Source organism: Pelobates fuscus, chromosome 1, assembly GCF_036172605.1.
Source record: "Pelobates fuscus isolate aPelFus1 chromosome 1, aPelFus1.pri, whole genome shotgun sequence".
In the NCBI taxonomy this organism is placed as follows: domain Eukaryota; kingdom Metazoa; phylum Chordata; class Amphibia; order Anura; family Pelobatidae; genus Pelobates; species Pelobates fuscus.
Window position 1 is genome coordinate 359,375,907 of NC_086317.1, and position 25,673 is coordinate 359,401,579.

General features: G+C 39.2%; 1 protein-coding gene across 3 annotated transcripts in view; it reads left to right on the forward strand.

The window, feature by feature from the left end:
* PCDH9 (protocadherin 9) overlaps positions 1-25,673 on the forward strand; it is a 2,224,845-nt gene that overhangs the window by 215,762 nt on the left and 1,983,410 nt on the right. The window contains exon 3 of one of the 3 annotated variants that reach the window (XM_063425943.1): positions 5,752-6,660. The exons of the other annotated variants lie outside the window; for them this stretch is intronic. Coding sequence (XP_063282013.1) covers positions 5,752-5,787 — 36 coding nt within the window. The 3' untranslated portion in view covers positions 5,788-6,660. Of the gene's footprint in view, positions 1-5,751; positions 6,661-25,673 lie in introns of those variants that run through there. 3 annotated transcript variants of the gene reach the window in all.

The following is a 25,673-nucleotide window of genomic DNA, read 5'->3' on the forward strand; positions in this document are numbered from 1 at the left end:
TAACTGAAAGATCCCCTTGAGGTAGGAAACAAGGACATATAGTTGTAGCATGTACTGCACATACACCTAATATTATCTGCAAATGCTATAATATTTAACATAATGTATTATAATATATTTGCTCTGTCTTGTGATTGTCTATGTATTTTATTTTAATTATGCAGTATAGACCACATTCCATCACAAATAAAAAAATATATATAAGGGTTGTATGGTCAGCTGTGCTGCCATTCATGTCTTATTACTATTGTTGTTATGAACACCTGAGATGTATGAGATGATACACAATATGGTGGAGGTTTAAAAAACTATCGGAATCTCTTCAAGCCACTTAGAAAAAATTACATTTTGAAATTACATTTCTACTATACTCCCTAACTACAATGTGAAAATATACAACTTAGCAAAATTATGCTGGTGCTAGTGTGCTTAGTACCATTACATTTAATGGCTTACATTCTTATTAATTGTTTACTTAGCATTTTGACCCTTAACAACAACTGCTTCTACTTTGGTTAACATGACCTATAGTGTGCTACCCTTAAACGTCAGCTTGTCTTCATATTGTTTATGTTGGCAACACCCTTCTGCTTTATACTCAACTTTAACGCAAATCTGTAGATATTTTAAACAAACCAAGAAGTCTTATCCACATACAGCCTGTTAATGCATATTTAAAATACCAGTATGGAAGTATCTCCTTAATTTATAGCCTGGAATACATTTCTAGCTGTAAACTGCTAAGTTAGTATCATATGGATAGAAATTGGACTTATATTTCATATTGCCGTGAATTGAATTATTCCAGTGTATATATGAGGTTGGTATAAATGTGTAGCATTGAAAAATTATACTTTTCTTAAGAAGGAGCACATTGAAAGGTGATATGCTACTGCTTAGTATAATTTAAGGAATTTATTGTCCTTAGATTATTTTAACAACTAAAATAAATATGTGTAAAGTTTGGTGAGACCTGCAACACCTAGAGCATTCTTTAAATGTGAATGCATTCCTAATAATTATTATTCAACCCAAATATTGAACCACATTTCTAGACCCGATTCATTCCAAACATATATCTCCGCTCTCTAGAATAATTCAGTTCCCAACATAATAAGTGACCTTGCTAATGTCTTGCAATGAAAAAACAATCTGTGACAAACATGTCGAACGTGTACAGATGATGGGCAATGTGAAAATGTAAATGTATGCTATTACTCACATATAGTTAAATTCCCTAAGAACATAATATTCTACAGCACCAACTCTGAAGTAAATTAATTCAGTAGCTAAACATTATGAATGCTTTGCATTGCAATTGCTGTTGTACTCTCTTATTACCTGCTCAGAATGCATTAGATTAACAATGATTATGTATACGGATAAATAGAACAGAATTATATTTTATTGTATCCTCTTTTGCTAATGAATTTTATTCCTGTAAGCATGGTTACACAGCAAACTGTAAGATGCCGATGACATGACAAAGGACTTTATTCCCAATGAAAAAATCAGACAGCACTAAACATTTTTCACATGCTTTTTCATTTTTTTTTTTTAATTGCTTCTTGCCTTCTATGAAAGCCATTGAGACAATATTTACACATTAAGTAAAATAGATGGATATAAAAAATATGGTATCAAGCATGCAATTTGACTTCTGTATACAACCAGGCTGCAGATTGGTTATGTGGTTATTGAAGATTGTGTTAACTGACTTGTTTATAATATAGAAAACACAACAACACAAAAGAATCACCAATGTGCGAAGGAATAGGATAGTTACTAAATACCCTTCCTTGTGGAAGGAAACAGAGGACATCAAGAATGGAATAGAACAGATCAATGCCTTGGTTGGATTCTTAATGAAGGTTTAACATGTGTAGCAACATCACTTAACATTGTTAAATTGTCTAATATTGAGTCTGGTTTAAACACAGTTGTCCTTAGTGGTTGAGCTGATTGTGTTTGCATTTTGACACACCTTGTAAAGGCAAAATACTAATATTTTTAATGTAAAAGCGTGTACATTTATACATTCTACTAATATTTTCTATATCAGATATAGAAGTATTTTAAGGTAACACAGTTGCTACCTATTATTATCCTGGTATAATTCTACTCACTTTATCATGTTGGCTACAACTATTTATCAGCATTACAGTCTGGAATAATTATTGTGTTTATACAGCCGTGGAGAGGCTTGTGCACACTTATATGTATATGTATATGATAGGAAAGAAGTTGCTAGGCATTTATGTTTCCTGCTGGAAATTGAGCAGATTATCTAGACTATAGTCTAGACAGTAAAATATCGCTTAAATTGTATCACCCAGTTTGAACGCATTTTCTTGGAATCTGATAAACTGCTCTTCAAATTCTCCCTGAGATCCAACAAATGATTTTCTATAATGTGAATAGTAAAGTATGTGCCACTGTAACCTGCGTTTGTGATACAGATTTGCTGTTATATGAAAGTATTTGTTGGGTGACATTTTGTCTGTTATCTTTGTCATAAACTAATACTAGTCTCCCACAAATCCTTGTCACAGCCTTTATATGTAATCTTTAATGCAGGATTTGATTGAGACCTGCAGTAAAGGATAACCAATCACAGGACAATATCAGTACATGGATTTAACATTCTGCCTTGGATTAGTGGAATTTACATTCCTGGGCAGCAAGTTTTTTGCAACTTTCTAGATTTGAGTTAAGGATGCTATAGTGTCAGGAAAACGGGTTTGTTTTCCTGACACTATAGTGATCCTTTAATCTTTATTTAATCAAACCAGAGAATCCTGGTCCCAGTCCAAGAACCCTTTACGTGCTGATTTGCAAATTAGAAGTGTGTTATGTGTCTTGGAGTAACGAGAGGCTTCTGGTCATAAAGGTCAGAGTGAGTGTTACATTGACGGTTGTCCTACTGCAAGTTTAAAAAAACCATCAGGTTCTTGGTCACCTTTCTTATCAAAGCCCTTATCCCCCGAATGTTCAATTTGTCCAGGTGGCCAGCTAGTCAGAGTCCTGTTTTTTTTTTTTTTCTAAATTTCTTCCATTTAATATTTATCGAGGCAACAGTGCTCTTGGCACTACAATATTCTTTTTATTTTTGCTTTGCCATTATAGGGTATTGAGTGTAGAGTGGTGGATGTGAAAAGACCCCAAATAATTGTAGCATAAAGCTGCAACATGAAAGGGGTTTGAATACATAGTGAATGTACTGTACGACCCTGTGATGCACTAATTTGAAAGTAACCCTAAACCAAGCCTCTAAGCTGACCCAAACACTAAAATCCAAAGATATTAGAGCTACATTATGGTGTTATAATTTCGATAGACATTGATATGTTTATAAATTTACCTTGTTACACCCCCTGTTACTTCCTGTTTGCTTAGCTTCATGAAGCTAAACTCAAGAGTCAGACAATTGCTCAAAGCACCTGCCTTACAAAGACTTATCACTGAGCTGCGCTGGGAAGTTTGTGAGTGGACAACCACAAAACGTATTGGCTGGGGAAGAAGGACACAATTGTAAAGCTTTTTCAAGCTGTTGTGGGTATAGCCTAATGGAAATATGCATAATTAAATGTGCATGTGTTTTCTATGGTAGAATAACTACTAAAAGTAGTTTTTATAGTTTTGGATTTTGGGCTGTGGAGTTTCCCTTTACCCCTTAAGGACCAAACTTCTGGAATAAAAGGGAATCATGACGTGTCAGACACGTCATGTGTCCTTAAGGGGTTAACTGTGGACATCACTTTAAAGAAATGTTTCCACTCATGCCTTTTTTCATCAATTTGCTAAGAGCTCACTGCAGCTTGAATGTTTCTATATACTTGCTTAAAACATTCACAAGTTAAACCATTGTGGTTACACACAATCTGAAATCATTCTGCTAATTGTGTGACCTTTCAAATAATTAATCTTGAAATTAGCTGTGTTAGGGCTGCACTTGCAAACTGATTGAATCTAGATTTCTCTGTAAAACACACATGGTATATTTTCAGTCCTTACTGAAGTTTTCAATTGATTAATTTGGCAAAGATTCCACACGTACAGTGTCATTTGAATACAATGAAATATTTTAATAGAATTGTTCATTCTACATTTATTTAGGATTTTGCATGCTCACACTGTCGTGAATGTGCACAAAATTGAGTAATTTATTACATTATTACGCAATGGGAACATATGTGCTATTTCAATTTTTATTCTAAAAAAACTCCTATAATTTTGCTATCATATAGTCCTTTTGGATCTCCTGGTGTGATTCACCACTATTCCTACTTATTCGAGCTTTTGAATGAAATGTGTTGATTGACAGTTTGTGAGAGTGGGCTCAATGAAGGCAAGATGCCTTGTCTATCTGATTCAATTACAGTTGATTTGGAAAAGTCTACATACAACCAAGGTAGTATTATACAATAACATTTATCATCTGAAGCAATGCACTTTTAAATATATTAACTGCATTTTATATTATAGGCCACAAAAGCCAATAACTTGCGGTGAGATCTGTTTCCATAGTAACTTCAGGTATCAATCAATTAGCATTTCCATGTTTATTAATTATTAGAATGCAAAACATTATGTGAGTAGACTTTGAATTATTGGTCTTCATGTGTGTTGGAGATTTTATAAGATATTCAATAATCCTGGATTATTATGAATAGTGGATTTCCACATAAAAGTATTTTTCTAACAGCATTTAACTAATTGTTCTTCATCACATACAAATGTATTATCCCATAAGAACTACACAGTGAACAGAATATTAGTAGGCAAGCAACACCTCAGAACCTAATATGAATATAAGTAAAATAATCGTCAAATGGAGATGGTGCATGTGGATGTTCAAAACTAGTACTCTCGGGACCTGCTTGAAGCTTTATTTCAGATAGCATAGAGCACTGATAAATAATTCTTGATTGGAGGTTGAGGCTCTAATCCGCCTAGATATGTATGCTTTTTTCCCCTGTCTTGGAGAAGAAAATTTGTGAAGTTAGCAAATAATTATTCAAAAGAAAAATGGAAGAAAGGCAATGCATGTTTAAACACTAGTCGGTGGTGGTATTGCAATCCATGTTATTTACAAAGATTTGGCAAAAGAACATGCGCCATACGTTTTCACCAACTGCAGTGACAGATGCAGTATGTGGAACAGACACTTGGGATGTAAGCACAATTTTACCAGCAGGTAAGAGAACTATACAAATTCATCTATGTCACAGGTGGACTCTCCCAGTCCTCAACGGCCAGATCATAATATTAGATTCCAGAGAAAGGAGTAAATTATTTGCCATGACACATTTAGGTGAAGTTGAAATGTACCTGATTACATCGGGGCAGTTGAGGACTGGAATGCAATCCTATCTATACATATAATTTCTAATCACGCATTGATTGTTTACATCATATATTTTCTGTGTTTTTATGTATAATGTCTCAAGCTTCTCAATATCTCAATCTTCTAACACACCAGTTTCATTGATATTGATATAATCTATAGGTCTAATTAACAGAATTTTAAGTACATCCGCAATTGTAGTAATACATATACTGAAAAACAAGTCTAAAGTAGGATACCACTAATACATGTAATTATTTTTTTTTCTTTTTTGACAGTTGAGTATGAGATAAATGTGTGACGAATTAAAATAACTCCCACTTAAATGTGTTTTGTTTTCTTCTTTTTCATTAGCTATTGATTTGAATATAATACTCACTTTATTTTCATTTTGTCTTTTTCAGATACCAAAACCAATGAAGGCACTACTGCTGCTATGAATGGTCTTTGGAAAATATCTACATTTAAAAAAGATAACTCTAAAGATGACACCACATTCAATGCTGGACCATCTCAAGTACAACCATCCCTTCTGTCAAAAGATTATGACCTATTTGTCCTTTATGATACCTTTTTAAATTGTATCATCTGAATATCACTTAATCACTTAATTAATTCATATATTGACTTTGGACTAACTAATTGTCTCGGGAACCTGTAACTATATATTTTATTTGCCAATGATCTTAACCACTGATACAAAATAGCAGATTATCACCAGCACAGTACACCTTCACTGTTTGCAGGTTTTGGCTACCTAAGGAAGGTTCTTCTGGCTCTTAAAAAGAATTGCAAAAGGAAGAAAGTGGATAAACAGTGGAGATTCTTGGTTTCGCAACTCTCCTAACCCACTTGCATTCTTGTGCACTAGAAGAGCAGACTATAATTTTGGCTGAAAATGTCATTGTATTCTCCACAAAGAAAAGAGAAGTCATAGTTCAAAGCAGGAAAATGTTCCCCATTGAAAAAAATATCATAATCAAAAACTTCATGAAGGAACATAAAGCTATAAAGAATGGGTTAACTGCCAGTTGTGCAGTTCGACTTTTGACATAATGGAAATGAATACTGATGAGATACAATGTAACATTGTCATTAGAATATGCACATGAAATGGTGTTTTAAAATACCCATTTGTCAGCAACAGGCAGTCTTTTGACATATGCAAAAGTATATAAAATAAGATGCAATTTTGTTTGATTGTCATGCATCCAAAGGTGGAGTTCTACCACACTTTTTTCTAAAACTTGTGATATTGCCTGGTCAAGATTGAATACGTTGATTTCATGTTTCTGCATCTTAATAAAATAAGCAACTATGTATTATCCTTTGTGTGATTGTGTATCGAGAACAAAACATTATTTTGTGAAATTAATATATATACTTTTAAAAGTGACCCTGTTGTCTGTGGTTATTTACAAATAGTCTATATGAAAAGTTCAAACTTTGAATAGGAATTAAAATGCGTTTCTATGCTATTTCTTATTACGTTTTTTTTAATTTGACCTTTAGTTGTATATGAGCCGTTGCTATATTCAATTAACCAGTAGCAGCCAAGATAATATAATTTGTTGTGCAACAGCATCTGGTGTGTCTGTGGCTTCTGTATGCTACCATATAACTTTGGTATGTGACCTCCCTCCGTGATCATAGTTCAACTTTGAAAATTATTAACTATTATTTTAAGACAACAGTCAGCAGAAGCGTTCCTGGAACTGCAACAATGCACTCTAGAGCCCCTTTAACATTTAGTTCACCTGCCTAAAAATGTCTATTTGTGATATGTCTCAACTTTTCAACTCTGATTAATGTAGTTTATATCAGTAGTGACAGTGATCTCTGGAGGACTCACAGTCAAATGCATATCTTTGTCACTTCTAAGACTAGCTGTTGTACTTTCTGTATCTTGAATCAGAACGAACTGGATGCATGTCCCAATGCATCCTTCTATAGTGTCATTATCATGGCGAACAGTAGTTTTCACCCTGTGCTTATGTTTTTAATGATACATGGTAGAAATAGAAAGATATCACAGTAGAGTTTCTCATAACAGGGCACACAAAAGAAGAAAAGTAAATATTATTATCAAATGATATGAGATGCTATTTAAAAAGCAAATGTCTTGTTTCAAGATAAATTGCTCTTGTTTTATATTAGTGTCACTAATTTGGAACTTCACAAAACTGTCATCCGTGTTAATTTTCTTTTTACTGTATCTGGACACAATGTGCCAAGCCTTGTACAAAAAAGAAAAACACCTACAAGGTGCTAAAAAAAAAAAACAACTATATATAAAAGTAATTGGAAATGTGACTATATTAATGAAAACATAAGTCTAAAAAAAACACACACATTCAGATATAGACAAACAAGTAAATGCAAAGAGAAATTTAATCAATGACGTAATTCACTTTATTTTGAAGAGGTGGTAAAAAAAATATAGCTCTTTCGTTAATAAGTACCAGTTGATATGTCACGTTGTCAACACTCATGGATAAGATCGTAGAGTTCTTCTGTGCTACAGATTGATGAATTCTATACTGGTAGTAATGCAGCTTTCTAGAAGATAACATTCTTCCTACTGTCATATTTTGTGTTTGATTGAGATATATTTGAAAATATGTTCCAAATGGTTATAATAATATAGCTAAAGCAGCTCATTTTGTGCATGCATTACATTGCCATAAAATTATTCCTTTAGATAAGATCAGTTCATTAAAACATAGGCTTTGGAGGCATTATATCATTTTATATTGGGTATGTGTTTGCACACTAATGCAGTACTATTTCTATCAACCTCCAAAATGGTCACTTCCTTTATCCTGCTTTTACTGATCTGCCCACCAGGTGACTACCAGACAGAGGTGCCTATGACAGTTTTCCATTTTATTACAAAGATGAAATAGACAAATAAAATGTAGCTTAAACTGTATTCCAACTTGATGCTCATGAACGTGGGTTGATCAGAACATTTGCATTTTAACCAATATACATATACTTACTGTAGATCTATGTAAATCCATATATTTAATTTAGAATATATATATATATATATATATATATATATATATATATATATATATATACAATAAACAATACACAAGATCCAGCGCACTCTCCTATCTACTAAACAGCAACTTCAATGTTGACAGATTGTATTAGTTTTTAAAAGTTTTTTTTAAAAACACCTAATCTAGGCAAAAAAAAATAATGGGGATTTAGTTACATTATATGATCATGCATTACATAAGCCTGCCACAACGTCAATGTACCCCATCTTTGGCAGGTCCTACTCTCACAGTCTAATGTCTGCTCTTATGAGATTAACCCACTTACTTGGGAAAAAATTCCATCTGAGGCTCTCTGCAGTACAAGGCTAAATAGGGACCTGAGATGAGGCACCTGCATATATGCCATTAGCATTTTTTTAAGTGAGATTATGTGAAATATGGAATAAGTCTAAAAATTGACAATAACCCATTTATTAAATTCAAGGAAATTACAAAAAAAACAAATCTTGGAAACTGCATTAAAAAGTACACACAAAATATCTGCAAATGACAGAATGTCACGGTAACCTGCATTTTAAATTATTCTAGACCTTAAACTTTACTTATTAATAAAATATGTATTTTCATATTTTTAAGCCAACACTACAGCGGTAAAAACTGATTCAAGAAACTACAGAAAAATTGGAACACATTCAAAATGATACTCATTTTTTTTGTTTCTTATTTTAGCATTCTGCTGATTCATGACACTTACACAACTCCAATTTACTTGACTTGACAACAACCGGGATGACACCTGTTTGATCAGGACAGGTGTGTCAGCAGAGGTTGCTCATAGAATAATATGCTTGGGCTGTCAAAAACAGCATTTTTCAGGGTATAATGTGTCAGAAAATGACAGAACACTGCATAACTATGAATAAGGGCAAACACTTAAAAAAACATTGATTTCTACTGATCAGAAAGTAAATGTCATTTAATAAAGCATATGAAATGCCAAAATCTTGTATTTTGAACACATTAATACATTATGAAAATGCATTCAGACATAGCATTCTTTATATATTATACAATTTAATAGCTTTGAAAAAGCACAATTTATATTTCTTATTAATAGATAGCAGTACATAGGACTATATGAGCAGATCTGCTCACTCGGCAGCTCTTGCGTATACAAATGTGGCACAGTAATGTATTACTGAAATGATCCCCGGAGACACGAACTAAGCACGTGCTGTATTTTTGTGTATGTTGATACGATGTATATTTTCCTACATTCCTTCGGCTTCCCATTTAAGATCAGATCATTAAATCAAGTGGTCTGCTAAGTTGCAGTAATTACATTAATTTAATGAATCTGTAAGATGATATGTCAGTGTTAGCTCTTGATATCTTGTATTCACGATGAAACAGAAGGCCTTTGTTGTGCAAATTAAGCCTACTACTTCTGGCTTTGTACTATGCTCATGATTTGAAAAGGAAGTCTAAGCTGCAATTCCCCCAAGCTTTACCTTGAGCCAAATCAAGGCAACTTTCCAGGTTTTTTTTTTTTTTTTAACAGTGATACTTCCAATTTATTACGCCAGCAGCATTCTGCCCATTAAAATGGCATGTAACTCAAATGATATAAATTGTTGATACAAAAAGTTAATATTTTAAAATAATATACCCAAAAATAGCAGAATGATCAGTGGTTACATAGTCGAATAATTAAGGAACAAATCTACAATACACCCACTTTAGGCCATCTAGCACTGCAGTATTAATTAATAAAATATATATTTTAAATCCAGTAATATATTGGCAATATTTTCATCTTGCTTTATTTTTGTTTCAATACATTATTTATAATAATAATCTTTACCTATTATGACATTACATTTGTAATATCTGCATTACTAAATATTCAATTTATGCTTTTTAATATTATTGAAATAAAGTTTCTTGATGCCTTCACGTGGCAAGATATGACACATAGCTAGCTTGTCATATATATACCTTAGCTAGCGGTTTGGCTAACACAATGTACAGATAAAAAGCTACATGAAACATGATTGTCACTTGTACATGACATATTTGCTCTAACAAGCTTACTACACTGGATCAAATACATCAAAGAGTTGGATAGGACCCATTTCATGTTGGTAAGAAAAAGCCCACTTTTGCTGGTACTGCTTTATGATCTCTTTTTTTTCTGTGTGAAATGATTATAATGATTTTTCACAGCTGTCCAAGTTAGAGAAATTCCTGCTTGTTTTCCATACTTTTGTTTGGAGAGTAGGTGTCATGCAGGAATTCCAGTAGGAGGCAGATTTTGCTTAATCTTTCTTCTAATACTGTGATGCATATGCATTTTCCACCTAGTTGTTAAAATGTAGTAGTTTCCTAGTCTTCTTTGCCAGTGCTGTATTTAACACGGGTCAAGCAGGGCAGCTGCCTCCAACCTTGTTATCCCTGGGGGGACTCTAAGCAGCTGCCACATGGGACCACTACCAACAACAATTTGGACGGGTCCATCAAGTGGCCCATGCTTTTCGGGCCAACTGATGGATATCACCGAACAGGGGCTCTGACAGGCACAGCAGGCCTTTAAGAGCATGACCAGACCCCTGTAGTATCAGCCTGCTAGGAGAAAGTGAGAGCTGGTCACTTTCTCCCAGCTATAAGGAGAGAGCGTCATGTGGGACGGAGGCAGCGCAGACAGGCAACATGGGGGAAGAGAGGCAGGAGTGAGCTGTTGCAGACCCTCATGTTCACTTCCATCAGTCTCAGCCAGCATGACCGAGAGCCCAAGTAAGCAAACAGGAGGGTGGCTGCAAATATAAAATTATAACATGTATGTGTATGTGTGTCAGTGTGTGTATCTATGTATGTATGTGTGCCAGTGTGTGTATGTGTGTCAGTGTGTGTATCTGGGTGTGTGGATGTGTCAGTGTGTGTATCTTTGTACATGTGTCAGTGTATATCAGTGTGTGTGTATGAGTTTGTGTGTCATTGTTTGTGTGTCAATGTGTGTGTATCTATGTGTCAGTGTGTGCATCTGCAAGTGTGTGTATTTGTGTGTGTGTGTGTGTATGTGACAGTGTGTATTTGTGTATGTGTGTGTATTTGTATGTGTCAGTGTTTGTATCTGTTTGTCATTATATGTATCTGTGTGTGTGGATGTGCCAGTGTCTGTATCTGTGTGTCAGGGTGTGTATCTGTGTGTCATTATGTGTATCTGTGTGTGTATGTGTCCTGTATCTGTGTGTTTGTGTGTGTATAGGCCAGTGTGTGTGTGTGCATGTGTCATAGTTTGTACATGTGTCCATGTGTGTGCATTTGTCCAAATGTGTGCATTTGTCAGTGTGTTTTTATGTGTGTATCTGTGTAAGTATGTATGCACAACATGCAAACACACCCCTGCAAACACAAAAGTTACATACAAATACCCCTGAATTCAAACTCCAAAATTATATACACACTCACCCCTTCAGTAAAACACCAATACTACACATGAATGTAATCTGCAGGTAAAAGACAACTCTACATCCAAACACCCCTGCATGCAAATGCAAATATTACAAGCACACTCCCTCTCTACATTAGTTCCGCCACTGCATTGGGGTGGAGGGCATGACTGCATGCCAGGGAGTTGGGGCCCAAGCAAATGCTTAATATTTAAGATGGCCCTGTTCTTTGCTATGATATTGTCATATCCTGATTTCAGCAGAGTCTTTTTACCACCCATTTTGGGTGTCCTGGAACTTAATACATTTATTTTTAATTTCAGTATGCCTAGATAGCACATTATTTAATGTAAACAAAAACAAAATTTTTGTCTGGGCAGAAAAATGTAAAAAAAATAATAATTTACCAACTAATTAGTTACAGATAGGAAAACAGAGTTATAAATAAATAACATTTCTCAATATCTAACATATACTTTTTTTCCTCACATACACTATAATACTTTGCATTGTCCAATAGCCACTCAGTTCTCAGTTATGTGCATGCATATATGTCATGATCTCTTACCACTCTCCAGCACACCCATGTGGTGCGGCACCCGAGGCTGACTCCTCTCACAGCCAAAACGGCATGTCCCACACCTGATGCTGGAATCATGCCCCTTTTGATGACGCAATGCATATGCAGTCCTGCATCATCTGTACCAGCCCAGAACATTCTGGGGACGTGGCCTTAAAGAAAAAGCAGCTCCCTTATAAAAAGGACGCCTTTTGCTTTGTTCCTTGCCCTATTGTGGTTCCTTGTGTTTAGTATAGTACTATATTCTCTGTGATTTATTGGTTTATTGTGAATTTACTCGGCTTGGCTTTTGACTCTTCTGTTCTCTGGTTTCCTGACTCGGCTTGTATCTTGACTTTTCACTTTTATGGTATCCTGAACCGGCTATTCCTGTATCACTCTACTGATCTCTGGTATCCTGACTTTTGGCTATTCCCTGATTTCCTGATTACTTTTTCCTGCCTACGTTAAACCCGACCATTCTAATATAATATGTTCTTGGGTTTTCTGTGGGTTTACATACTGCATGTTGGCATTGTTATTACTTTGGGATTTTGAGATTATATTTACAAAGACCTCTTGTTAGGTTGAAATGTTGCTGTGCATTTTGTTGCAATAAATCTGCCCGCGGCTTTCACATTTGGAGTGCCTGTGAATTTTTCTTGTTGCCTTGTCGTGTTGGGATTGCTGGTCATGTTCCAGAGCACCCGTGGCCGTTGGGAGTGAGTGCGGTTCCTGCAACCAACCTTTGCTATATATATTCCTATCAATATTGTATATGTTGCAATACCACCATGACAATACCCATACCATATCAACCTCACATTGCAACCAACATGTTGCCAGTTTGGACACACAATAAATATATGCACACATACAAAAACTATAATGCATGCATTTAAACAATCTTAAACATGCATATATATGCAAAATATATACAGATACACATTCTGATACATGATCATAACACACAAACACAATGATGCGGCCCACAATGAATATTTTTGCGGCCTGCCTGCCCTGGGGCACTCCTGCTTCTGGTATTGCTGTGTGTGTTGTGCTTATGTTAGGCCTGTGTTGACGGTGTGATAGTGTGAGTATGAAGGCTACTGTCTGTGGATTAGTGCCTGTGCCTAAGAGTGCCTGTGTTTTTATGAGGTTGACTGTGGCAGGGTGGTTGTGACAGAGTGAGTGTGACATGAGGACTGTAACAGAGTGGGCGTGACAGGGTGACTTTGGCAATGCAACTGTGTGTGAGGGGTAAGTGTGGGGAGTGCTTGTGACATGGGGACTGTGTGTGGAGAGGTGGGATGACTGATTGTGTGTGTTGGAGGTGTTATGTGACATGGTGACTTATTGTGTGTGGGAGAGGTGTAATGTGACAGAGTGACTGTTTGAGGGGGTAGATTGTATGTGGGGAGGCTGTATTTCGCTGTTAAAACACCCTTTTTTTTTTAGCTTTTTTTAGGTGAAGTCCCATCCACATCTTTCCCTGGTGGTACAGCAGTTTTCCTGCTGGTCCAGTGGGTTGCCTGTGTAATCTGTCCTGTGACTTAGAGCAGACACTTTGAAATGTCCCCTTCCTGTCTCTGACTGGGAGGGAGCATTTGCTGAATGCTGCTCTCATCCACAAAGCAGTCTGCAGACTGTGCAGTGAATCAGTGTAGAGAGTTCACTTGAACTCCCTACCAAGTGAGCTCACTTTAACCACTGCATACAGCTCATCTATCAGTCAGCTCCAACTGACAGACGGGGTCCAGGCATTGATAGAGGAGCACTGGGAAACATAGGTGCAGCACTCACTGCACTGTTACAGAACAAAGAAAGGAAGGTAGTGCCACTAAAAACCACATAAATTAAAAGAGCATAGAATAGGCAGACTAAAATGCAATATATATAATAGATAATAAGCAAATAGAAGTCCAGAATAAATAGTCTGACTGGTAGATGAATCAAACAACAAGGTATATCTTTGTAGAGGTGAATGCAGTCTTTAGTAGTGGGGGATTCTTCGGAGTGGTGTAGATGCGTCTTTGTACATCATATGAAATAAAAAAATAACAACTGATGGTGTAGTATGTCCCGAAAGGGGTAGAAGCAATAAAAGAGTATATGGTCCTACTCACGTTTTCAAGAGCTATGGACTTAGCTCTAGTGTGGATAAGGTACAGTGGTATAATCCCCACTTATGGGATACGTGAGGTCTTAGTATTCTTGATTAGGGGACCATATGTGGAAATAAAAGCGGGAACAGCAATAGTGCGTGTTCAAAGCATAAAATGCCAGAGGTGAGAAGATAAAAAACCAAGTGGTTACTCACATTTAGTTGAACAGACTAACTGTTCAATGAATACAGCTTGAGTGGTATAATCCCCACGTAGGATTCTTGGGAGTAATATCCTCACTGGATAGTAAAAACACTTCTGGTGCCGGATAAAAGGATGGTAGTAGTAAAAAAGTAAAATAATAATAGTAATAAAAAGTAAGATGGCTAACTCACAGTAAGAAAGTGGCCAAAATACCTTTATCTAAAACAACATAGTTTAAAAACCACAATGCGTTTCGCCCTTAGGTTTTATCAAGTGGAGAACCTAGGTGGGGATTATACCACTCAAGCTGTATTCATTGAACAGTTAGTCTGTTCAACTAAATGTGAGTAACCACTTGTTTTTTTATCTTCTCACCTCTGGCATTTTAGACTTTGAGCACTATTGCTGTTCCCGCTTTTATTTCCACATATGGTCCCCTAATCAAGAAAGAATACTAAGACCTCACGTATCCCATAAGTGGGGATTATACCACTGTACCTTATCCACACTAGAGCTAAGTCCATAGCTCTTGAAAACGTGAGTAGGACTGTATACTCTTTTATTGCTTCTACCCCTTTCGGGACATACTACACCATCAGTTGTTATTTTTTTTATTTCATATGATGTACAAAGACGCATCTACACCACTCTGAAGAATCCCCCACTACTAAAGACTGCATTCACCTCTACAAAGATATACCTCGTTGTTTGATTCATCTACCAGTCAGACTTTCTGTTGTAAGGCCTGTGAGGGAGCCCGACTTTTTAGGTGTGCCGCCACTTTTTACTTATTTATTATTGTTTCTGTTGTATCTGCTATAGATAGAGAGCGCTGATCCCTTTCTTCCATTCTATACTCACTGCACTGTGCCTACAATTCCTCCATAGAGAATCATTGGACTCAATGATTCTCTATGGTGACAGTGACGGCACTACGCTGTGACTTACGTCACAGTATTTTACAGTATGAGAGTAAGTTTCCAGGCTATAATACCCAGAGGGCTTGGAAGTGTGACCTGCACTGAAGGCACTAGAGCAACTTTAATAACTTAAATAGCAATACGCTCCTTGTAATGTGTGACTTGCATCTACTAAAAGTAAAAGAAGATTCTAAGTTAGAGGTTACTTCTATAATTATGGCAAATCAACTTTTTTAGAAAATCTTTTCACCTCTGTCCTACACAGTGTAATCAATGCATTACTACTTATAATGAACAGATTGTCATCTATCATGTAGTACAGCAAGCATGTCAAACTTGCGGCACACAATAAATATAAATTTGCGGCCCGCCTGCCTTGGAGCGGCTTTGTAGATGTTTCCTGTCTGCGCCTTCCCTCCCACAGCCACATGAGGGCAGAATGTCTGTCTGTCTGCAGAGCAGGTCAGACACCAGACATCCCCCTTACCTACTGCTCGCAGTGCCAGAGGGGTGTCTGGCCTGCTTGAACAGAGAAGAGCAGGGCTGGAACTGGAGGATGGGCAGCTCATCTTAAGGTAGGGGAAGAGGGGCTTGTGGGACCTTCCTGTGTAGGGTATTAAATTGGGGAGGGGCAGTGTATTAATTTGGGGGAGAGAGAGAGCCAGTATAATAAATTGGGGTGGGGGTGTGGGCAGTGTATTAATTTGAGGGAGGGGGCAATATATTAATTTGGTGGAGAGAGTGGTCAGTGTATTAAACTGGGGAGCAGGGCAGTGTATTAATTTGATGGAGGGGGTCAGTGTATTAAATTGGGGAGGGGTGCAGTGTATTAATTTGAGGGAGAGAGGGGGCCAGTGTATTAAATTAAAGGATGGAGGGGGCCAATGTGTTAGAGTGGGGGTGGGCATTGTGTTAAATTTGTGGGAGGGCAGTGAATTAATTTGAGGGAGGGACGGGGTAGTGTATTAATTTTGGGGAGGGAGGGGTTCAGTGTAATAAATTGGGGAAGGAGTGGGGCAGTGTATTAGAATGGTGGGAGAGGGGCAGTGTTTTAAATTGGGGGTGGGCAGTGGATTCATTTGGGGAGGAAGGGGCAGTGTTTTCATTTGGGGAGGGAGGGGGCACTGTATTAATTTGAGGGAGGAAGGAACGGGGCCAGTTTATTAAATGGAAGGAGGGAGGGGGCAATGTGTTAGAGTGGTGGGAGGAGGGGAATTGTATTAAATTAGGGAAGGGAAGTGTATTTGAGTGGTATGAGGGGGGTCAGTGTGTTAAATTGGGGGAGGGCAGTGTATTAAATTGGTGGAGGGAGGGGGCAGTGTATTAGATTAAGGGGCAGTGTATTGGATTGGGTGGAAAGGTACAGTGTATTATAGTGGAGGGAGAGGGGGCAGTGCTTTGGAGTTGGAGGCAATGTATTTGTAGCATTACTTACCTTATCCGGGGGCCGGCCGCGGTCCTCTCTTCAAGCCGCGCGCGGTCCTGCGGCTGCACGAGCCGTGCGCGGCTCATCCGACTCTCCTAACAGGAAGACGGGCAGTGACCGCGAGATGCGGTCACGTGTCCCGCCTGCAACTAAGAGCGCGCCGCGAGTCTCGGGCGCGCTCTTAAAGAGACAGTGGGAGCCTAAATTGCAAAAAGGCTCCCATTGGCTCCTGTCATGCCAATCACCCCATACACTTACCTTTTGGGGTGTGGAAGTGACAGGAGCCAATCACATTAGTTTGAAGGCTACTTATACTTACCCTTTTCCCTTAGTTCCTTGCCCTATCGTGGTTTCTGCTACAGTTCCCTTTAGTGCTTGTTGTGTTCAGTTGTGTTTCTCCGTATTTGACCTTGGCTTTGTATTCTGACTTCGTTTTCGCTTTATCCTTGTCTGTTCTGTTTGCCGGCTTGCTGATTCCTGTGTACCAGACCCCGGCTAGTTCTCGTTTACGCTGTCTCTTTGTGCCCTTGACCTCGGATAGTTCCTGACTCTGTACTTCTCCTATTACGTCGAGGCCGGCCACTCTAAGGTCCGGTAGACGTATCTCTCCTCTGTGCTGTCTTCTGTTTGGCTGGATCCTGCGTGTAGGGGTATATTCTCGTTACATTACGATAGGGCCATGGACCCCACAGATTTAGCTCAACAGATGGCGTCCCATGAGGCTAGATTTGTAGAGCAGGATCACCGTATGGATCAGATAGCTCAGGCGCTCCAGACGCTCTTAGCTAGAACCATTCCAGCAACCACACCTAACCCTCCTACACCCCTGCTTCCTGAAGTATCCACTTTGCCTACTACTTCGGCCCATTTAACACCTCCTCCTAGGTATGGAGGGGATTCTAAGACATGCAGAGGGTTCATTAACCAAATAGAGTTTCATTTTGAGATGTATCCACGTTCGTTTCCCAAAGAGAGGTCTAAAGTTGGGTTCTTTATGCACCAACTTACCGACAAAGCACTTGAATGGGCGAATCCTATTTGGGAAGCTAATGGACCTATGGTGCATGACTTTCACAGTTTTCTTACAGCATTTCGCAGAACTTTTGACACTATGAAAAGGTCTAAAAATGCTGCAAGAGCATTAATGAGAGTTAAACAGGGTTCTAGGTCTGTGGCTGATTACGCTATTCAGTTTCGTACTCTTGCCTCACAGGTAGATTGGACCAACAATGGGTTAACTACTCAGACACTATATTGGATGAGGTAGCAGCTAAGGAGCTTCCTGTTGCTTTAGAGGACCTTATTGACTACCTCATTGATATAGATAATAGGATTCGTGACAGGCTCTATACCAAGAACAGAAATAGACGTTTTGGTACACCTATTCACCCCAGAGTTGATACACCGGAGAGTGTAAAAGTATCTGAAGAGGAACCTATGCAATTAGGGGTTGCCAAACTCTCTGATAATGAAAAATTACATAGGAGAAGGGAGGGACTCTGCCTATATTGTGGTAGGAGAGACCATATGGTAAAGGAATGTCCTTTGCTCCCGGAAAACTCTCGCACCTAAGACCTTATAGGGGACTGGCCTTGGGTGTGATTTCTAAGTCTCCTACATTGCCTCCTAACCGACTGCTTCTCCCTGTTTCTTTACATATGGGAGAGAGTTGTATCGTTGAAAATATATATGCTCTGGTTGACTCTGGGGCAGCTGAGAATTTTATAGACTCTAGTTTTGTAAAGAAAAACAACATTCCCATCAGGGAGAAGGAGATACCCTTGGCCGTTGAGGCCATAGATGGTAGACCATTGATATCTCCAGTTGTTACTCATGAGACTGCACCGTTACACATGTACACAGGGGTTTTACACTATGAAACCATTCGGTTCCAGGTCATCACCTCTCCCTCTTCACAGTTAGTGTTGGGGTATCCATGGTTACGTACCCACAATCCCATTTTTGACTGGGAGACAGGGCAGATAAAATCATGGCGTGAAGCCTGCCATGAGTCATGTACTATTGAAGTCACGCCTGTGAATTCTATTAATGTTCCTACCATTCCTCCTTTGTCTACGGTTATACCCTCTCAGTATTTATCTTTAAAGACTGTCTTTGATAAAAGAGAGGCTGACAAATTACCGCCTCACAGACCCCACGATTGTGCTATTGACTTGCCTGGCACTATACCTCCAAAGGGCAGGGTGTACCCTCTATCGGTTCAAGAAAACCGTGTCATGGAGGAATACATTAAAGAATCATTAGACAAGGGATTTATTAGGAGATCCTCTTCTCCGGCTGGAGCGGGGTTCTTCTTTGTATCAAAAAAAGAACGTGATTTAAGACCTTGCATTGATTATAGAGGTCTTAATAAAATCACCATCAAAAATGCTTACCCTATACCATTAATAACAGAATTGTTTGACAGGCTCAAACATGCTACGGTATTCACCAAATTAGATCTTAGAGGAGCATACAATTTGATACGTATAAAAAAGGACCACGAATGGAAGACAGCCTTTAACACTAGGGCAGGTCATTATGAGTATACCATCATGCCATTTGGGCTTTGCAATGCCCCAGCAGTATTCCAAGAATTTATTAATGATGTCTTAAGGGACTTTATTCACTCATTTGTTATTGTGTACTTGGATGACATTTTAATATATTCTACAGACTTACACACTCATCACAGACATGTTACGACAGTTCTGAAGACCCTTCTTGCTAATGGTCTTTATTGCAAACTAGAAAAATGTCTATTTGACCAATCCGAAGTCCAGTTTTTGGGGTATTTGATTTCCGCTAAGGGTTTTCGGATGGATCCCCAGAAGCTCGCTGCGGTCATAGAATGGCCTCTGCCGCAAGGTCTGAAAGCCATCCAGCGTTTTCTGGGTTTCTCTAATTATTATAGACGTTTTATTAAAGGTTTTTCGTCTATCGTAGCACCAATTACTCGTATGACTAAAAAGGATGGCAATACACGTGCCTGGTCTACCGAGGCACTTCAGGCTTTTGACTTTCTTAAGACTACGTTCGCCTCTGCACCTATTTTACAGCATCCTGTCCCCTCATTGCCATATATACTTGAGGTTGATGCTTCCGATATAGGGGTAGGTGCTGTCTTATCCCAAAGAGAGTCTCCTGACAAGCCATTGCATCCTTGTGGCTTCTTTTCTAAACAAATGTCCAAAGCAGAAAAGAATTATGATGTGGGTAATCGCGAACTCCTTGCTATCATTTTAGCACTCAAAGAATGGAGACATTTGTTAGAGGGCACTAAGGATCCTATCCTCATATTTACGGATCATAAGAACCTATCCTACCTTAGCGAAGCTAAAAGATTGTCTTCCAGGCAGGCTAGGTGGTCACTGTTCTTGTCTCATTTTAATTATATAATCACCTATAGGCCAGGTGATCGGAACACTAAAGCGGACGCTCTGTCCAGACAGTTCGAGACTATTGACAAACAGGAGATTGATATTACTCCTGCCATTCCCCCAGACAGGATAATAGCAACTACTATATTGTCTATTTCCTCGTCCCTCTTGCAGGCCATACAAGCGAAACAAAGCATGGCACCTAGCGAGAGGCCTAATGATAAATTGTTCGTTGACGTTCCCGAGAGACGGGATATTCTGTCACTATATCATGATACTAAGACTGCTGGACATCCTGGTATTTCCAAAACGGTGTCAGCCGTTTCTCGGGATTTTTGGTGGGATACCTTACGTAAGGATGTCACTGACTATATAAGTGCTTGTACTACTTGTGCATGTATGAAATCCTCTCGTAGAGTTCCTTGTGGGCTGTTGCATCCGTTACCCGTTCCCGAGAGACCTTGGTCTAATCTATCAATGGATTTTATTGTTGAATTACCCCCTTTGAATGGTAACACAGTCATCCTAATGATAGTAGATTGGTTTTCCAAAATGGCTCACTTTGTGTCTCTTCACAAGTTGCCTACTTCCAAGGAACTGGCTCTTATCTTCGCTAGAGAAGTGTTTCGATTACATGGTATTCCCTTATCTGTTGTATCCGATAGGGGTAGCCAAAAGCGCTACGGAATCTGTTGGCGCTATATAAATTGCAATAATAATAATAATAATAATAATAATTTATTTCCAGGTTCTGGAAAGCCTTTTGTTCGGAGATGGGTATTTCTCTCTCATTTTCTTCCGCTTACCATCCCCAGTCTAATGGAGCTGCTGAACGTGCCAACCAGTCTCTGGAGCAGTACCTCCGTTGTTTTGTGTCTCACCATCAGGACAATTGGTCTGACCTGCTTCCTTGGGCTGAATTTGCTTGGAATAATGCCACTCATGATTCTTCCGGCAAAAGCCCTTTTTACGTTGTCTATGGCCAGCATCCCGTTGTTCTTCCGGCTGCATTCTCCTCACAGGCCATGCCAGTTCTGGATGAACATTTGGCTGGTTTGCGTAATACTTCGGAGCAGGTTCAGCGTTCTTTGGTGGACTCTGCTGCCCGCCAGAAGGCTCAGGCTGACAAGCATCACAGAGCGGCTCCTTCCTATGTTGTGGGGGACAGGGTTTTGCTTTCCACACGGAATATTCGCCTCCGGGTGCCTTCTATGAAATTGGCTCCCCGCTTCATTGGTCCTTATCACATTATACATAAGGTTAATCCCGTTTCTTATGCCTTGGGTCTGCCTAAAAATCTGCATACACCTAATGTCTTTCACACCTCGTTATTGAAGCCTTACGTACGCAACCGCTATACCCGGCATACTCCCCCTCCCCCTCCTGTCTCTGTGGAGGGTCATGAGGAGTTCGAAGTGTCTGCTGTTATTGACTCTCGTTTCCTTAGTGGTCGGCTTCAGTACTTGGTACATTGGAAGGGTTATGGGCCTGAGGAGCGCAGTTGGATTTCTGCGGATGCTGTTCATGCTCCCCGCCTTGTACGTTCTTTCCATTCGCGTTTTCCTGCCAGGCCTGGTCCTGCCCGCCCGGAGGGCGTGTCCTCAGGGGGGGTACTGTAGCATTACTTACCTTATCTGGGGGCCGGCCGCGGTCCTCTCTTCAAGCCGCGCGCGGCTCATCCGACTCTCCTAACAGGAAGACGGGCAGTGACCGCGAGATGCGGTCACGTGTCCCGTCTGCAACTAAGAGCGCGCCGCGAGTCTCGGGCGCGCTCTTAAAGAGACAGTGGGAGCCTAAATTGCAAAAAGGCTCCCATTGGCTCCTGTCATGCCAATCACCCCATACACTTACCTTTTGGGGGTGTGGAAGTGACAGGAGCCAATCACATTAGTTTGAAGGCTACTTATACTTACCCTTTTCCCTTAGTTCCTTGCCCTATCGTGGTTTCTGCTACAGTTCCCTTTAGTGCTTGTTGTGTTCAGTTGTGTTTCTCCGTATTTGACCTTGGCTTTGTATTCTGACTTCGTTTTCGCTTTATCCTTGTCTGTTCTGTTTGCCGGCTTGCTGATTCCTGTGTACCAGACCCCGGCTAGTTCTCGTTTACGCTGTCTCTTTGTGCCCTTGACCTCGGATCGTTCCTGACTCTGTACTTCTCCTATTACGTCGAGTCCGGCCACTCTAAGGTCCGGTAGACGTATCTCTCCTCTGTGCTGTCTTCTGTTTGGCTGGATCCTGCGTGTAGGGGTATATTCTCGTTACAGTATTGGATTTGTGGGCAGTGCATTAGATAGAAGGTGGGAGCAGTGTTTTAGATTGGGTCTGCATGGAGGTGCTGAATGCTCCCCATTAAGATGCTGATTAACACACATGCAAAATAGCTTCCAAATGCTTTCCTATGTGAAAGTATTGGATTGGCTGAGATCATCAAGTTTGATGATCTCACCTAAAGTGAAGAACACACTCATAGGACTTCAAAATCAACAAGATCATGCAATTTGTTTTTTACAGCTGCGCAACAGTATACATTACCATTTCAGTCCTATTACCAAACTTTTCTTAATATGTTGGACTGAAACATTGGTTATATGCAAATTTATGTCTCCTTAAAATAAATCCACTCTTTTGTTTACTTTGAAGCCCTATGAGCGTGAGTATGTCCAGTGTCAGTTAGGTATTTTTTTATACTATACTTTTAGAAATAAACCTACGTTTCTATGAAATATTAAGTTTTTGTTTTTTTGCGGCCCACAAAAACTTAAATTTTGTTTATTTGTCCCATGTTAGTTTGACATTTTTGTAGTACATGGTTCTTAATAGCTCCGAGACATTTTGACCTAAATGGTCCACAATTGGTGGGAACTTTGCACCTATATGAAAGATGCTTTACGCATCTGCTGCTATCTTAATTCAGCACTTTCTTGAGTCTCTTCAAAGCCCACTTTATGAAGAACAGCATGGAATGTCATGAAGGTGTTAATTACACTTGTGCTTCACTTGATGTGTATATGACCTATTCTGCTTGGTCACCTTGCTGAGTTACCTGTCATTCTGACATGCATGTGACCTAGGGTGACTCACCACCTTTACAGCTGAGACCTAACTTGCATTAAAAACATACCCCCACACTAAAAGAAACTCCAAATGCATATATGTTTTAGGCTGGGCCTGAAGTTGTGGGAGGGGCTTGGGTTCCCTATATAAGGGCCTCCAATCCTCTCTCACATACCGTTACTAGCCTGGCGAGTTGAGTGTGAATACTTACGGTCACTCACAAGTCGCCATTTCGCAAAACTTACCTGTATCCCGGTGGTCCTGTTTTGCTCACCCCTTACCGACTGCTGACAGATCACCTCCAGTCTGCTTCCTCCTCCAGCTCCTTCGGAGACTTACTCGGACGTGTCCTCTGAACCGTAAGTTGGGGCCCAAACCATCGCGTCATGGTCGCATGACATAGTGTCATCCCAGTGTGGGTGTGTTTCCTTACTTACTGGTTTTCACTTATTCATTCGTATGGGCCTACTCGCATGCACAGTTATTCTCAATATGCGTAACACGTATTTCTAATTCATGCAAACACAAGTACCGTATATACTCGAGTATAAGCCGAGTTTTTCAGCACATTTTTTGTGCTGAAAAACCCCAACTCGGCTTATACTCGAGTCAATTGTCTGTATTATGGCAATTTGCATTGCCATAATACAGACAGGGGCTGTGGGGCTGCAGAGAGATGTTACTTACCTTTCCTGCAGCTCCTGTCAGCTCTCTCCTCCTCCGCCGGTCCGTTTACCTCTTCTGTCAGCTCACAGTGTAAATCTCGCGAGAGCCGCGGCTCTCGCGAGATTTACACTGGGAGCTGACCGAGGTGCTGAACGGACCGGCGGAGGAGGAGAGAGCTGACAGGAGCTGCAGGAAAGGTAAGTAACATCTCTCTGCAGCCCCCACAGCCCCCTCCTACACAGTGCCCATCCACTGGACCACCAGGGAAGGAGAGCCCCCCTCCCTGGCCAGCTAGCAAGCAGGGAGGGGGGACAAAACAAATGTATGTATATTAATAATAAATATGTAATATGTAATATGTAAATATGTAATAATGTATGTATATTAATATGTAATAATGTATGTATATTAATAATAAATATGTAATATTTAATATGTAAATATGTAATATGTAATAATATGTAATAATAATAATAAAAAAATAAAAATAATAAAATAAAAATAATAATAAAATAAAAAATAATAATAAATAAAAAAATGTAATGAAACAAAAATAAATATTAAAATAATAATAAAAAAATAAAAATGCCCACCCCCCACCAAGGCTCTGCATCACACTCTGCATTACACACACACATACACACACTGCACTCATACACACACTGCATTCATACACACAGCATTCTCATACACACACACTGCATTCATACACACACACTGCACTCATACACACACACTGCACTCATACACACACACAGCATTCATACACACACGCTGCATTTATACACACACGCTGCATTCATACACACGCTGCATTCATACACACGCTGCATTCATACACACGCTGCATTCATACACACGCTGCATTCATACACACGCTGCACTCATACACACGCTGCACTCATACACACACACTGCACTCATACACACACACTGCACTCATACACACACACTGCACTCATACACACACACTGCATTCATACACACACACTGCACTCATACACACACACTGCACTCATACACACACTGCACTCTTCCACAGCATTCTCATACACACACACACTGCACTCATACACACAGCATTCTCATACACACACTGCATTCATACACACACTGCATTCATATACACACTGCATTCCTATACACACTGCACTCATATACACACTGCACTCATATACACACTGCACTCATACACACACTACATTCTCATACACACACACTGCATTCTCATACACTCACTGCATTCATTATATATACACACTGTAAATAAATATTCAATTAATATAATTTTTTAAGGATCTAATTTTATTTAGAAATTTACCAGCAGCTGCTGCATTTCCCACCCTAGTCTTATATTCGAGTCAATAAGTTTTCCCAGTTTTTTGGGGTAAAATTAGGGGCCTCGGCTTATATTCGGGTCGGCTTATACTCGAGTATATACGGTATTCTTTCGGTTCTGGGAGCTGCACAAACATTCGGTTTGCTTAGTGTGTTCCTGCAAATATTCCTGATTACTTTTAAGTGTTACTTCTCATAAATATACGAATGACACAGT